Source organism: Oncorhynchus masou, chromosome 18 (genome assembly GCF_036934945.1).
Source record: "Oncorhynchus masou masou isolate Uvic2021 chromosome 18, UVic_Omas_1.1, whole genome shotgun sequence".
Classification (NCBI taxonomy): Eukaryota; Metazoa; Chordata; class Actinopteri; order Salmoniformes; family Salmonidae; genus Oncorhynchus; species Oncorhynchus masou.
This window is the reverse complement of record NC_088229.1, coordinates 32,372,639-32,384,811: the sequence shown is the minus strand read 5'-3', so window position 1 is coordinate 32,384,811 and position 12,173 is coordinate 32,372,639. Positions and strand designations below refer to the sequence as shown.

The following is a 12,173-nucleotide window of genomic DNA, read 5'->3' as shown; positions in this document are numbered from 1 at the left end:
GACGTTTGGGGAGGTTTACAGCGCCACACTGGTGGTCGTTTTTAGAAACGCATTGTCAAAATGCCAGAAAAATCGCTACACGAACCTACAACAGTTGAGATTATTTCACACTTTCCATCCACTGAAACAAGCAACCCAAGTCAAATGTGCTGCTATAGAGCTGAATTCAAGGTTTATTGAATACTTCACCAAATGCTTGGAAGATTACATCACAATATGTATAGCACTTATATGTATAATTATTTTACAGTTTGTATTTCTCCCATATACTGTATATTTATATATAGATCCCCATTCTTTAAGGAAAAGTAGAATTCCATAGTTGGAAGGGGGAAGAATGCTTCTTAAAAATATTTAAATGCACTTCAAATAATTACATACATCCTTGCTTTAAAAAAAAATGTAGACAGTATTAAACTACAAATGGTAAAGTGGATAGCTATACACCGACATGTTTAGGAGTAACGTTTGGTTTTGCTTCATTCTTTCTCCTGTCTGGTGTATTTTCACTGACAGGCTGATAAAGTACTGGAAAGTTAATACATGAGAGGGCTCTGTTCACACAGACTCAATAGGTGTAAAACAGAACAGGGAAAATAGAAAAATAGAACAGTTTAATGGGATAATAAAATCTCATCCTTGCTATATATCATGGGCATCGCCTTGAAGACCTTTACAGGACAATAGATTCATTCTAGAAAATAGCAATTAATTAATTTTTGCACTCAGAACATTGGAACCCTCCAAGACTCAGTTTGGGGAGAAAACATAGGACATTTGAAAAAGAACAAGCCCCTCAACAAGCCCCTCAAGTAAACTGGCATGTAATAATCACTATAAAATAATAAAAAAAAGAGTAAAATAGGGAATGTTAAAACAGGCCATAGTGATTCACACAATGTGATTAATGGGGAATGGTGGCAGGGGAACAACCCAAAAAGTGCAGCCATAGGGCTTATCCATTAGGACTCACTCTGGAACCCGTGGAGCGCCGAACACAGCAAGCCATTCCCATCAATGCCCATCTCAGAGTGGGACACCCAATACAGGTTGTACAACAATACAAATAACACAGGAGGCCAAAAACCAACCACCAATAACATCAAATGAAGAAGACATTTTACATAACGAAAAGGGACAGTAATAGGGATGAGCCTTGGTATCAGGCCTATCAGTTACAATATTTTTGGATCAGATCAACAAGCGCATCACAATGGGAGACACTGAGGATACTTTACTGTATTATCATTTGCTTATCGACACAGGTTTCCAATGAGCCTCTCTGCCAGTGGACTTTTCAGCATATTCAGTAATGATTCTTTATTTGCTTTAGCATGTTTGTTCAGTCTTATAAACAGAAAGTATTCAAATCAACAAATGGGACAAACAAAATCAGGTACAGAATAGATATATATACACACACACACACAGTGCCTTTAGAAAGTATTCAGACCCCTTGACTTTTTCAACATTTGGTTACATTAAAGCCTTATTCTATAATGGATTTTTTTTTTAAAGTTCCATATCAATCTACACACAATACCCCATAATGACAAAGTGAAAACAGGTTAAGGCATTTTTGCATTTATAAAAAAAAATAAAACAAAATTGAGCTCAGGTGCATCCTGTTTCCATTGATCATCCTTGAGAAGTTTCTACAACTTGGAGTCCACCTGTGGTAAATGCAATTGATTGGACATGGTTCAGAAAGGCACACACCTGTCTATATAAAGTCCCAAAGTTGACAGTGCATGTCAGCAAAAACCAAGCCATAAGGTCGAAGGAATTGTCCGTAGAGCTCCGAGACAGGATTGTGTCAAGGCACAGATCTGGGGAAGGGTACAAAAACATTTCTGCAACATTGAAGGTCCCCAAGAACACAATGGCCTCCATCATTCTTAAATGAAAGAAGTTTGGAACCACCAAGACTCTTCCTAGAGCTGGCCGGCCTGAGCAATCTGGGGAGAAGGGGCTTCGTCAGGGAGGTGACCAAGAACCCGATGGTCACTCTGACAGAGCTCCAGAGTTCTTCTGTGGAGATGGGAGAACCTTCCAGAAGGATAACCATCTCTGTAGCAGTCCACCAATCAGGCCTTTATGGTAGAGTGGTCAGACGGAAGCCATTTCTCAGTAAAAGGCACATGACAGCCCGTTTGGAGTTTGCCAAAAGGCACCTAAAGACTCTCACACCATGATAAACAAGATTATCTGGTCTGATGAAACCCAGATTTAACTCTTTGGCCTGAATGACAATTGTCACATCTGGAGGAAACCTGGCACCATCCCTAAGCATGGTGGTGGCAGCATCTTGCTGCGGAGATGTTTTTCAGAGGCAGGGCCTGGGAAACTAGTCAGGCTCGAGGGAAAGATGAACAGAGCAAAGTCCAGAGAGATCCTTGATGAAAACCTGCTCCAGAGTGCTCAGGACCTCAGACTTGGGCAAATTATCCCCTTCCAACCGGACAACAACCCTTAGCACACAGCCAAGACAACGCAGGCGTGGCTTCGGGACAAGTCTCTGAATGTCCTTGAGTGGCCTAGCCACAGCCCCGGACTTGAACCCAAGCCGACATCTCTGGAGAGAACTGAAAATAGCTGTGCAGCAACGCTCCTCATCCAACCTGACTGAGTTTGAGAGGATCTGCAGAGAAAAATGGGAGAAACTCCCCAAATACAGGTATGCCACGCTTGTAGCTTCATACCCAAGACTCAACAAAGTAAAGAGTAAAGGGTCTGAATACTTATGTAAATGTGATTGTTTAAAAAAATATTTTTAATACATTTGCAAAAATTTCTAAAAACCTTTTCGCTATGTCATTATGGGGTATTATTGTGTGTCAATGGATGAGGGGGAAAAACGATTTAATCCATTTTAGAATAACGATGTAACAAAATGTGGAAAAGGTCAAGGGGTCTGAATACTATCTGAATGCACTGTATGTGTGTGTGTGTAATATATATATATATATATATATATATATATATATATAAAATAGCATCAATAAATAATTGTAGTTCATTTTCCATTACATTTGACATTTAACGTCAGTGTTGAGAAACAGTTAGTAGAGAGTTCTGTTCCATCACAGTGCTTTTCTCCCAGCAGGGGCTCTAGAACTTCTAGGGGGAGTCAGTAGGGCACCGGAACTTATCACCAACACTCCAAGCCTTTCCTTTGCAGGAGATAAACAGGAACTGATGACTTTCAAAGCATCTGTCCCTGAGGGTAACAATCTTTGCTTGGATCTCTTGCATCACTACACACTCCCTTACTTCTGATAGGGGAGCTCCCATACACCTCAGAGTCCCACCAGCCTCCCCATTCCATCTCCAGACCCTCCTAGGGTGCCGGGGGCTGTGGCTGGCCCATCTCAGGAGCAGCGATGTGGAAGACTGAGCCGATGCGGAGGAAGAAACGGCGTAGGACGGCGCGGAGCTCTGGGATCAGGTCAAACTGCATCATCTCACACAGGTGCGGGTAGTAACAGGAGGCATGAGGCTTGAACTGAAGAGGGGGGAAAAGAAAATTTAGCGTTGAACAGATATATGCTAATTACGCTTTGAGTGGAGTGTGATGTCAAAGAGTGAATTGTTTGACATATAGCCAAAGTTGAACGTCAACATTGTTTGTTGAAATACGACCAGGTAAAACACCTGTAGGTGGGATTTGCAAAGGGGAAACATTTGTTAATCAAAGTCAGAATGACCCCTAAATCTGCATTCTTCCTGTTCTTATCCGATTGATATGCGCACAGAAACTTGTTGGTACCTAAGCTAATGTCCTTCCTTTTGTTACTCAAATTTAAATTTTAGTAATTTAGCAGTCGCTCTTATCCAGAGCACTTACAGGAGCAATTAGGGTTAAGTGCCTTGCTCAAAGGCACAGAGATTTTTCATCTAGTCGTCTTGGGGATTCGAACCAGCAACCTTTCGGTTACTGGTCCAACGCTCTTAACTGCAAGGCAACTTGCTGTCCCAAATCAACTTGAATATAATTCAAGAAGTAAGAACAATGCTAAGGTTAACTGATTGGACACCCTATACAGGAAATCTGCACTGAACCCCAAGGCCCCGGGGGCAGTCCCTGGTCTGCCTGCACACATCTGTCCTCTTTTACATACCCAGGTCATTACACAGACAAACTGTCAAATAATCTGTCTACTTCCTCTATGGAAGTCAAATTCATTGCTTAAGGGGAAAGGAGGCCAATGAAGGGCTGTCCTACAGCTCAATAATCAAACTATTTCCACTATTAGGTTACTCCATTTGGACATCAGGGGAAATGGACAGTCTTCTTTTCATCGCTTTTACGGACTTGGGGTAGATAGTTGAAATGGTGCTTGCAGACAGTCCCTCACAAACAGTCTTCATAGGGTAATATTACCATTTTAAAAAACAGATCAATCTTGTGGGGCAAATATTTCAGTCCATGTGTATGTAGTGTGTGTAACTTGTGAATAAATGAGTGTGTGCCTTGATGTCTGTCAGTCGAAGAGTCCTGGTGAGCAGCAGGAGGAGCAGGCTTGTCCAGGCCTCTCTGTGGCTCTCAGAGGTTAGGCTGATAAAGTAGGCCAGGGCCTCGCTGCACACGCTGAGGACAGGACACACAGGACCAACATTACCACATATCTCACTGCCAGAGGGGGAACACCCCCACAAACCATTGATGAAGAACCTATTACAGATGGGCCAATCAGGAAGACTAAGGATGACATGATGTAATCAAATTTACATTCAAGCTAGTCTTGTTGTTCAAGTAGCACAAGTAACTTTTACGTATTTAACAATAATAATACATGGTCTTTATATAGCACTTCTCAAGGACCCAAAGTTGCTTTACAATTGTAAAGAGCTTTCACAACATGATCCCTCCCCCTGTCTTTCCCTCTCCAGGACACTCACAGCAGCAGTCGTGTCTGGATGTCAGGCCAGGAATCCTGGAGCTGCCGGTCACAGTACATACGGAACAGAATACGCAGGCTACAGGCCAGGCTACTGGTCTCCTGCTTTAGCAGATTGGGCTTCGACTTCCCCTTAAATCCTGAGACACAGACAGCCAGACAGACATATGAACGTAGATGGACATACCACAAAGATGTCAAAAGAATCCTGTATCTCACATGACAGATCTGAACACACCAGACACACAGACAGTTGAACGCACCTGCCCGCCAGAGTGCAGTCCTCTGCTCGTTGTTAGAGTTGAAATCTCTGGCAAAGGTGTGTGACTCCAGCAGGCAGTCCAGCAGCTTGAAAAGGTGCTGGGAGGAGAGGTGTCTGTACATGCCTTGCTCCCCCTGCCCAGGGTCCCCTTCCTCTGCAGCCTCCTCCAGAGTATCCCTCTGGGAGAGACATAGCACAGAGTCTAGGTCAATCCTTCAACAACATACAGTACACCCAAAACACCCTACTAAGTTGATGCATAAATGCCCTAATTAAATGTGAATAAGGGTCAAGACTTCAGTTGAGCCATTGTAGTTTAGCTCCATTATGACAAACCTGTGCAGCAGCCATATTTTCGGCATCTTCCTTCTTGCTGGTTGCCGGGTAGAAGACAATGTTGTCAATGGTCTGGATCAGCTCCAGCTGCACCACACACTTGATGAGCAGTCCAGCAAACAGCTTCTGGTCTGACACTCCTGCCACAGACACAGAGCACAGCGGCATCAGGAAGACAGATAGGAACCCACGAGAGACTGAGGTCAAATGTGGAAAAGTGGAACACGACAAGGAGGATGAGGTACATATAAAGATAGAAATGTGAATTGAGGTGAGAGGGTCAAAAGGTTTCTGTAATTCGTTGCATACTGGCATGGGGTTTACCCTTCCAGGTCTCATCGCTGGCAGTGGACATTTGGCTCTGACCTCCTCTCTCTGACAGGGCTCTGTCATAGCTGCTCTGGGATTGGGTGTCAAAATCTACATCCTGTAGTATGTTTGTGAGAGAAAACAACTCATGACACGAACAAACGGCAAGATATTTATTTTCAAAAGTCAAATCACTGCCATATACTCATGTATGTCTATAGTCAGGCTCAAAAGCTTTAATTTGACTGTCTGAAGCTTCATAAATATTGTTTGCCCACCATATGTTTCCCATCACCAGCCTCCTCTTCCTGACCAGCTGGTCGCCATGTCAACAGGCTGTAGAGAGGAGAAAAAAGAATGTGCACATCATCAGTCATGTGGTCTATTGGTGGAAGGGTTTCCTGTGTCCATGACTTACCATGGCCTGCTGAAAGTTCTGCTTTGTCTACATCTGACATCAGACTTGTTCTTGCAATGCAACGCAAATACAAGATCAGCATTTCTTACCATAACAGTGCGTTTTCTGTTTATGTGTGCAAATAAATATTTAAAAACACATTGAGAATTACTGTTGGATGCCTGTTTATGGTGATGGGTTGCAAAAGTGAAAACAGGCCGGCAGCAGAACTCACGCGTGTGGGCTGGTGGTCTGGAAGATGTCCAGCATACAGCAGCAGGTGACGTTCCACACCTCTGGGCTAAACTTCTCCCCATTCAGGATGACCAGGTTCTCTAGGCAGTTAGTCCCTGACCGGGCCAACTGCTCATTATCTGGGGTAGTGGAGAGAAAATAGTGGTGTCATTCACCATTACGTCACCAAAGTTCAAACTCCTGGTAAATGTTTCAAAGAATATTACAGTGAATACAGCCTGAATTGAATTAGTTAAGTGTGTGTGTGAGTCAGCTGCCGTTTCTCCCCTCTCTCTGGTGTGTGTCTGTGTGAGTCAGCTGCTCTCTTTTCCCCCCTCTCTCTGGTGTGTGACTGTATGAGTCAGCTGCTCTCTTTTCCCCCCTCTTTCTGGTGTGTGTGTCTGTATGAGTCAGCTGCTCTCTTTTCCCCCCTCTCTCTGGTGTGTGTGTCTGTGTGAGTCAGCTGCTCTCTTTCCCCCTCTCTCTGGTGTGTGACTGTATGAATCAGCTGCTCTCTGTTCCCCCTCTCTCTGGTGTGTGACTGTATGAATCAGCTGCTCTCTGTTCCCCCGCTCTCTGGTGTGTGTCTGTGTGAGTCAGCTGCTCTCTTTTCCCCCCTCTCTCTGGTGTGTGTGTGTCTGTATGAGTCAGCTGCTCTCTTTTCCCCCCTCTCTCTGGTGTGTGTGTCTGTATGAGTCAGCTGCTCTCTTTTCCCCCCTCTCTCTGGTGTGTGTGTCTGTATGAGTCAGCTGCTCTATTTCCCCCCTCTCTCTGGTGTGTGTGTGTCTGTATGAGTCAGCTGCTCTCTTTTCCCCCCTCTCTCTGGTGTGTGTGTCTGTATGAGTCAGCTGCTCTCTTTTCCCCCCTCTCTCTGGTGTGTGTGTCTGTATGAGTCAGCTGCTCTATTTCCCCCCCTCTCTCTGTGGGGAGTATAGGACCCACCTTGTCTGACACACCACTGCAGCTGAGTGAAGATGTCAGCCAGCAGGACTTCACTGAGAGGCTCATAGAACTGGGTGAAGACGTCACAGATGGCGTACAGGGCGTGGTTACAGGTCGTGGTCATCCACTCGTGCTTCTACGATAAATCACAAGACACAAAATACACACAGACGAGCAACACAACAAATCACGAGGATGAGTGAGCGACTGGTGCAAAAGCCAGTGTTAATTACAGAAATGCCTACTCAAGACAGTCATACAGTGGAACCAATGACAATCCCTACAGCCTCTCACCTCCGTCTGTTGCTCAGGGAGCTTCATATTGTCAAAGATGCGGAAGACAATGCGGAAAAGGTCATGCCACCAGTGCTTTTCAAAGGTGTGTCCATAGCTCTTCATAATCTCAAACATCACAGTCAGACCCCTGTGACAGAAAGACACACACGTCAAGCGTACATGAATGCCTATTGGGCTCAAAGCATTACATTTGTGGTGCCTCTACACATGTAGGGTGAGCTACGGGTCAGATTCCTTACCTCGTCCTGATGTCTAGCTTGCAGCGGTTGATGATGCAGGACAGCTCAAAGAGGATGGGGAACCAGCCTCTCACCCACACCCGGTCCCCTGGGGCCACGTTCATGTCATCACTGGTGTACTCCCGCAGAGCCTGGGGACAGACAGGGAAGACCCATTAGAGGAACATTATCATGATGGACTGGCACCATCATGTACTTAACCATGATGCAAATAAAGAATCCACTCCAAAATGCTGTTCGGTTGCAGGCCTGATTAGAAAGCACTTTAGTACTTTGTGATCTAGGTTTGGGATGTGCTTTGGAATTCTGTGGGATGCCTACCTGCGGCCGTTCAGCCACATATTTAGCACAGTGGCGTATGAGCCTGATGGCCTCCATACTGGTGTCAGGGAAGGCAGCGTTGCACACAAACTCAGACAGACACTTCACTGCATCCTGGAAGGAGTCTATGGCTGCTGCAAAGTGCTGCTGAAACGTGATCACTGGAGAAGAGAAAGCATCATTATTACACAGCAGTCCATTTCTCTACCGAGCTGGCCATGCCCTTTGAGACAAAACGATGGTTGAGCCCCAGTCCTAACGTGTCGGTACTCACTGACTATGTGGCCAGTAGTCTGGAAGGCCAGCTCCACAATGTTCTCGTCGTGATCCGAGGCGGCCTGGTGGAACACAGAGAAGATGTTCTTCCAGCCGGAGCGGATGTTGGCTGCCTGGGAGTTGACCATCTGGGCCACACAGCGGATCACCATGTCCCTGATAGTGGGAGATCTGTGGAGGAAAGAGTGGGACAAAGAGTCAAGCATTTGTGGTGAGTGTGTAGGCTGGATTTGGTTCTGTGCTGGCAGGGTTTTTCCACATCATATCCCCTAGATTGTTCCACCTCTGCCTCTCCTCCTTCTACTATCTCCCTTCCCCCTCTTTCCCCTGGTCCAGTCTCTCTTTACCTGTTCTTCTTCACGATATGTTCAAATGGCCGGAGGAAGTCCTTCTGGAAGCGGAAGTTAGCCAGCTCTCCTTTCTCCAGGAACTTCATGGACAGCTGCCTCAGAGAGTCCACGGCAAAGATGGCCACGTCCTCGTTGGGGTTGCAGCCCACCTGGTGGAGGAGCAGACACATAGGCATAGATCCACATAGCAGGGCACAATACTTTTTGTTTTTGCCACCCTTTTGACTTGGCTGTGAAAGTAAAAACGTACTTGTCACATCAGTGTGAGCTGAACATTCATTGCATGGTCACCTCACTCAAGTTCCAAAACTTCCTATTTTTTTGGGGTGTCGAAAACCAGTATAGTGCATTCTCCTCATGATTCCTGTAATGAAAGTGTCTGCCCTGCCCCTGGGCCCGTTTCTCTGGGGCCTGCTGCTGTGATGAGCGAGCCACTCTCTCTCTCTCTCTCTCTCTCTCTCTCTCCTCTCCCAATGTGGGCTCCAGGATAGAGAAAAAAGGCTTCTGATTGTAGAACTTTTCAAAATTCAACTGCGGGAAAACGAATAGCTTTGGAGGCAACTATGGTTGTTCTCAACTTTATGTGGATATCATTTGTATTCGTCATCTCTTGAATAGAGTTCAACAGCAACTATTTTACAACCAAGATATTTGATTTGGCTTTAAGATACGAAGTGCGCGTGGGCCAATGCGAGTGCATAAGGTAGCAAGCTACAACTGCAAAGACTTTTTAGGACATTCATTATATTCATTTAGGACATTCTTTATTATTATATTTAGTGTTCCTGATCTAGATAATGTGCTTTGAGTTTTCACTTCCTCATGTGGTGAATTAGCATATGATATTAGTGCACATAAAGATGAATCTCTATTGATCAACAAAATTCTGGAAATTCTGGAGGCCTATTTTAACAGTAAAATAAAACAATAGCCTATTGTCAACCCACAATTCATGACAATCACTGGATTAGGTTGCACATCAAAATATCTTGAATCATTCATTTCTGCTTGGACATGTTAGATGAAACAACTTATTTTTTGAATAGCCTACCATCTCAGTAGTCTATTACACAGTCTAAAGCACTGTGAATTACGTTATAAGGTGATTTACAAAAATGTATGTTGTGTAACGCCGCAGAAAAAAATAAATGGTGTGACCAGACCAAATCATTGGCTGGTGCCACCAAGTGAAAAAGATAGTAGCACCATTACAGCCAGTGGAAGATGTTAGTCTGGAGCCCTTGATAGACTAAGTCTCTACATAATCAGGTTAGATTAATAGATTTAGACGACTGCTGGACTAACAATTCTCAATGGACAATCTCAATTGAAAGTGTTTCTTAGTCCAGGAATATGCTTCATCTGGTTCCAGGACATCTTCCTTACTGAAGAAGGGAGCTCACCTTGTTGAAGTGGTCTCCGATGACCTGCCAGATGCGTGACCACTGCAGGCGGATGCGGTTCATGTTGTAGTAGGAGATCTCTACTATCTTCTGCAGACTGAACATCCTCGGCTGGTGAGCAGAGGCCAGTTCATCCATGGAGACAGCACACAACCACCGCACAAAGTCCACTAGGAAAAGGACACAGGACAACATCAGAAACACACACACACACACACACACACACACACACACACACACACACACAGATCCACTTACCAACTGCATTTCCATCCAGCCTTGTGGAACCAGTGAAGATCCTGCAAACAAATACAGGTCAGATTTACAAGACATGTAATTCCAGAAAGCACCATCCAGATTGTCACATGGACATAAATGATTAAGAACAGATGTCTGCAGCCATGGATGTACGTTGAACATGTATCTCTCACCTGTCTACAGCCACCACCACGCTCTGAGAGCTGGTCTCTCCCACGGACTCCTGGATATGAGCCATCTGCCTCCTGTCTGGACCTCCCACCAGGGTCCCTGCAACAGGAAACCCATTTCAGACACACCATTTAACATATTATGCCATTTAGCCAACACTTTAATCCAAAGTGACTTACAGTCAAGCGTGCATATATTTTACACACGGGTGGTCCCGGGAATCGAACCCACTATACTGTCATTGCAAGCTCCATGCTCAAACCAACTAAGCTACAGAAGATAGGGTGTCCAATCAAAAATGCATCTTTGACCAATGGGTAAAATTATATGTTGGGTAGATAATCCTCTAAGAAAACCAATGGTCCAAACCTCACATCTCCATCATAATCCATTCAAAAGTTATTGGAGTTTTTAACCCTTGTAGGATGGACAGAATTAGGGTGACTAAATCAATGGAGGCCAGAGAATATAAATTGGTCAAAAATCAGTAAAATTGCATCGCGCCAGCTAGGATGGATTCTGTGCAAGAATTAAGGCCACTGGCTGGCTCACTTTCGTCATCTTTATTCTCGAATCCGCAGGATATAAAACAATATATAGAGGTAAGAAGGATATTGATTTTGAGACACGATTTAGTAGATATGCTTTATTTTAATTTGAAATTCCAATTCTTTAAAAAGTTCTCCTTTAATGATATGTTAGAGAAAGACCCCACTGAACGATTTAGAACATGAATATTCATACTTTTCTTGGTAAAAATGTATTTCTATAACGTAAGGAGGTAAAAAAAATTTTTCTGCACACACACACACACCATTTCCACACTAACTGTCCCTGATTTTCAAAGCCCTGTGTGACCTACCCAGTCCCAGGGGCATGAACTCCTCTCCCCCGATTGGGAAACCCTTGATGCCAGCCTGACTGTCCCGGACCACTCCAGAGATGTAGCGTGTCTTCACCCCTGTGCCAATCAGCTGGGCCAACTCCAGCTGGCTGATACACCGCAGGATCTGCACAGAGAAACACAGGCCTAGGGTTAGAGGTCAGCCTCCATGTTCTGTTCATGACGTCTCTACCAAGTCAAGTGCTATGCTCTCTTTCCACTGGATTTGTTTGCATAGAGACAGACAGATAGATGGGGTGGATGTCTGACTCACAGAAGAGGAGATGAGAGGCAGGGTTGGGAAAGCCAAGTTGGCTTCATGGGAGAAGCCCTGACCTACCTCGTGCCAAGAGTTGCCCAGGTAGTTTCCGTCTGTGTGGGCCACAGTGATAAGGGTCTTGATGGTGTCGATGTTCTTCTGCTTCATCTCAGTGATGCTGGAGCTGGCTGTGAGCAGGGTGAACCGAGCCAAGGCTTGGACATACGCATCCCTCTCCAACTACACAGCGCCGCGAAGACAGACAGACGAATCATTCAAAGAAACAGACAAAACAGGCTTGGAGTTTCAATTTCATGTTGAGCATAGAACCATGT

General features: G+C 44.8%; 1 protein-coding gene across 3 annotated transcripts in view; it reads right to left on the bottom strand.

The window, feature by feature from the left end:
• Positions 1-147: 147 nt before the first annotated feature.
• Positions 148-12,173, bottom strand: part of LOC135504428 (brefeldin A-inhibited guanine nucleotide-exchange protein 2-like) — a 33,496-nt gene continuing 21,470 nt past the window's right edge. For 2 of the 3 annotated variants that reach the window (XM_064923026.1, XM_064923028.1), the window contains 19 exons: positions 11,920-12,078; positions 11,559-11,706; positions 10,699-10,795; positions 10,526-10,566; positions 10,268-10,437; positions 8,862-9,013; positions 8,513-8,685; positions 8,239-8,399; positions 7,918-8,048; positions 7,676-7,805; positions 7,382-7,517; positions 6,441-6,579; positions 6,087-6,144; positions 5,809-5,926; positions 5,500-5,639; positions 5,165-5,342; positions 4,903-5,041; positions 4,474-4,591; positions 148-3,505 (listed from right to left, as the gene is read on the bottom strand). In XM_064923026.1, the coding sequence (XP_064779098.1) occupies positions 3,341-3,505; positions 4,474-4,591; positions 4,903-5,041; positions 5,165-5,342; positions 5,500-5,639; positions 5,809-5,926; positions 6,087-6,144; positions 6,441-6,579; positions 7,382-7,517; positions 7,676-7,805; positions 7,918-8,048; positions 8,239-8,399; positions 8,513-8,685; positions 8,862-9,013; positions 10,268-10,437; positions 10,526-10,566; positions 10,699-10,795; positions 11,559-11,706; positions 11,920-12,078 (2,553 nt within the window). In that variant the 3' untranslated portion in view covers positions 148-3,340. The remainder of the gene's footprint in view (positions 3,506-4,473; positions 4,592-4,902; positions 5,042-5,164; positions 5,343-5,499; positions 5,640-5,808; positions 5,927-6,086; positions 6,145-6,440; positions 6,580-7,381; positions 7,518-7,675; positions 7,806-7,917; positions 8,049-8,238; positions 8,400-8,512; positions 8,686-8,861; positions 9,014-10,267; positions 10,438-10,525; positions 10,567-10,698; positions 10,796-11,558; positions 11,707-11,919; positions 12,079-12,173) is intronic. The other variant, XM_064923027.1, reaches the window with a different exon arrangement.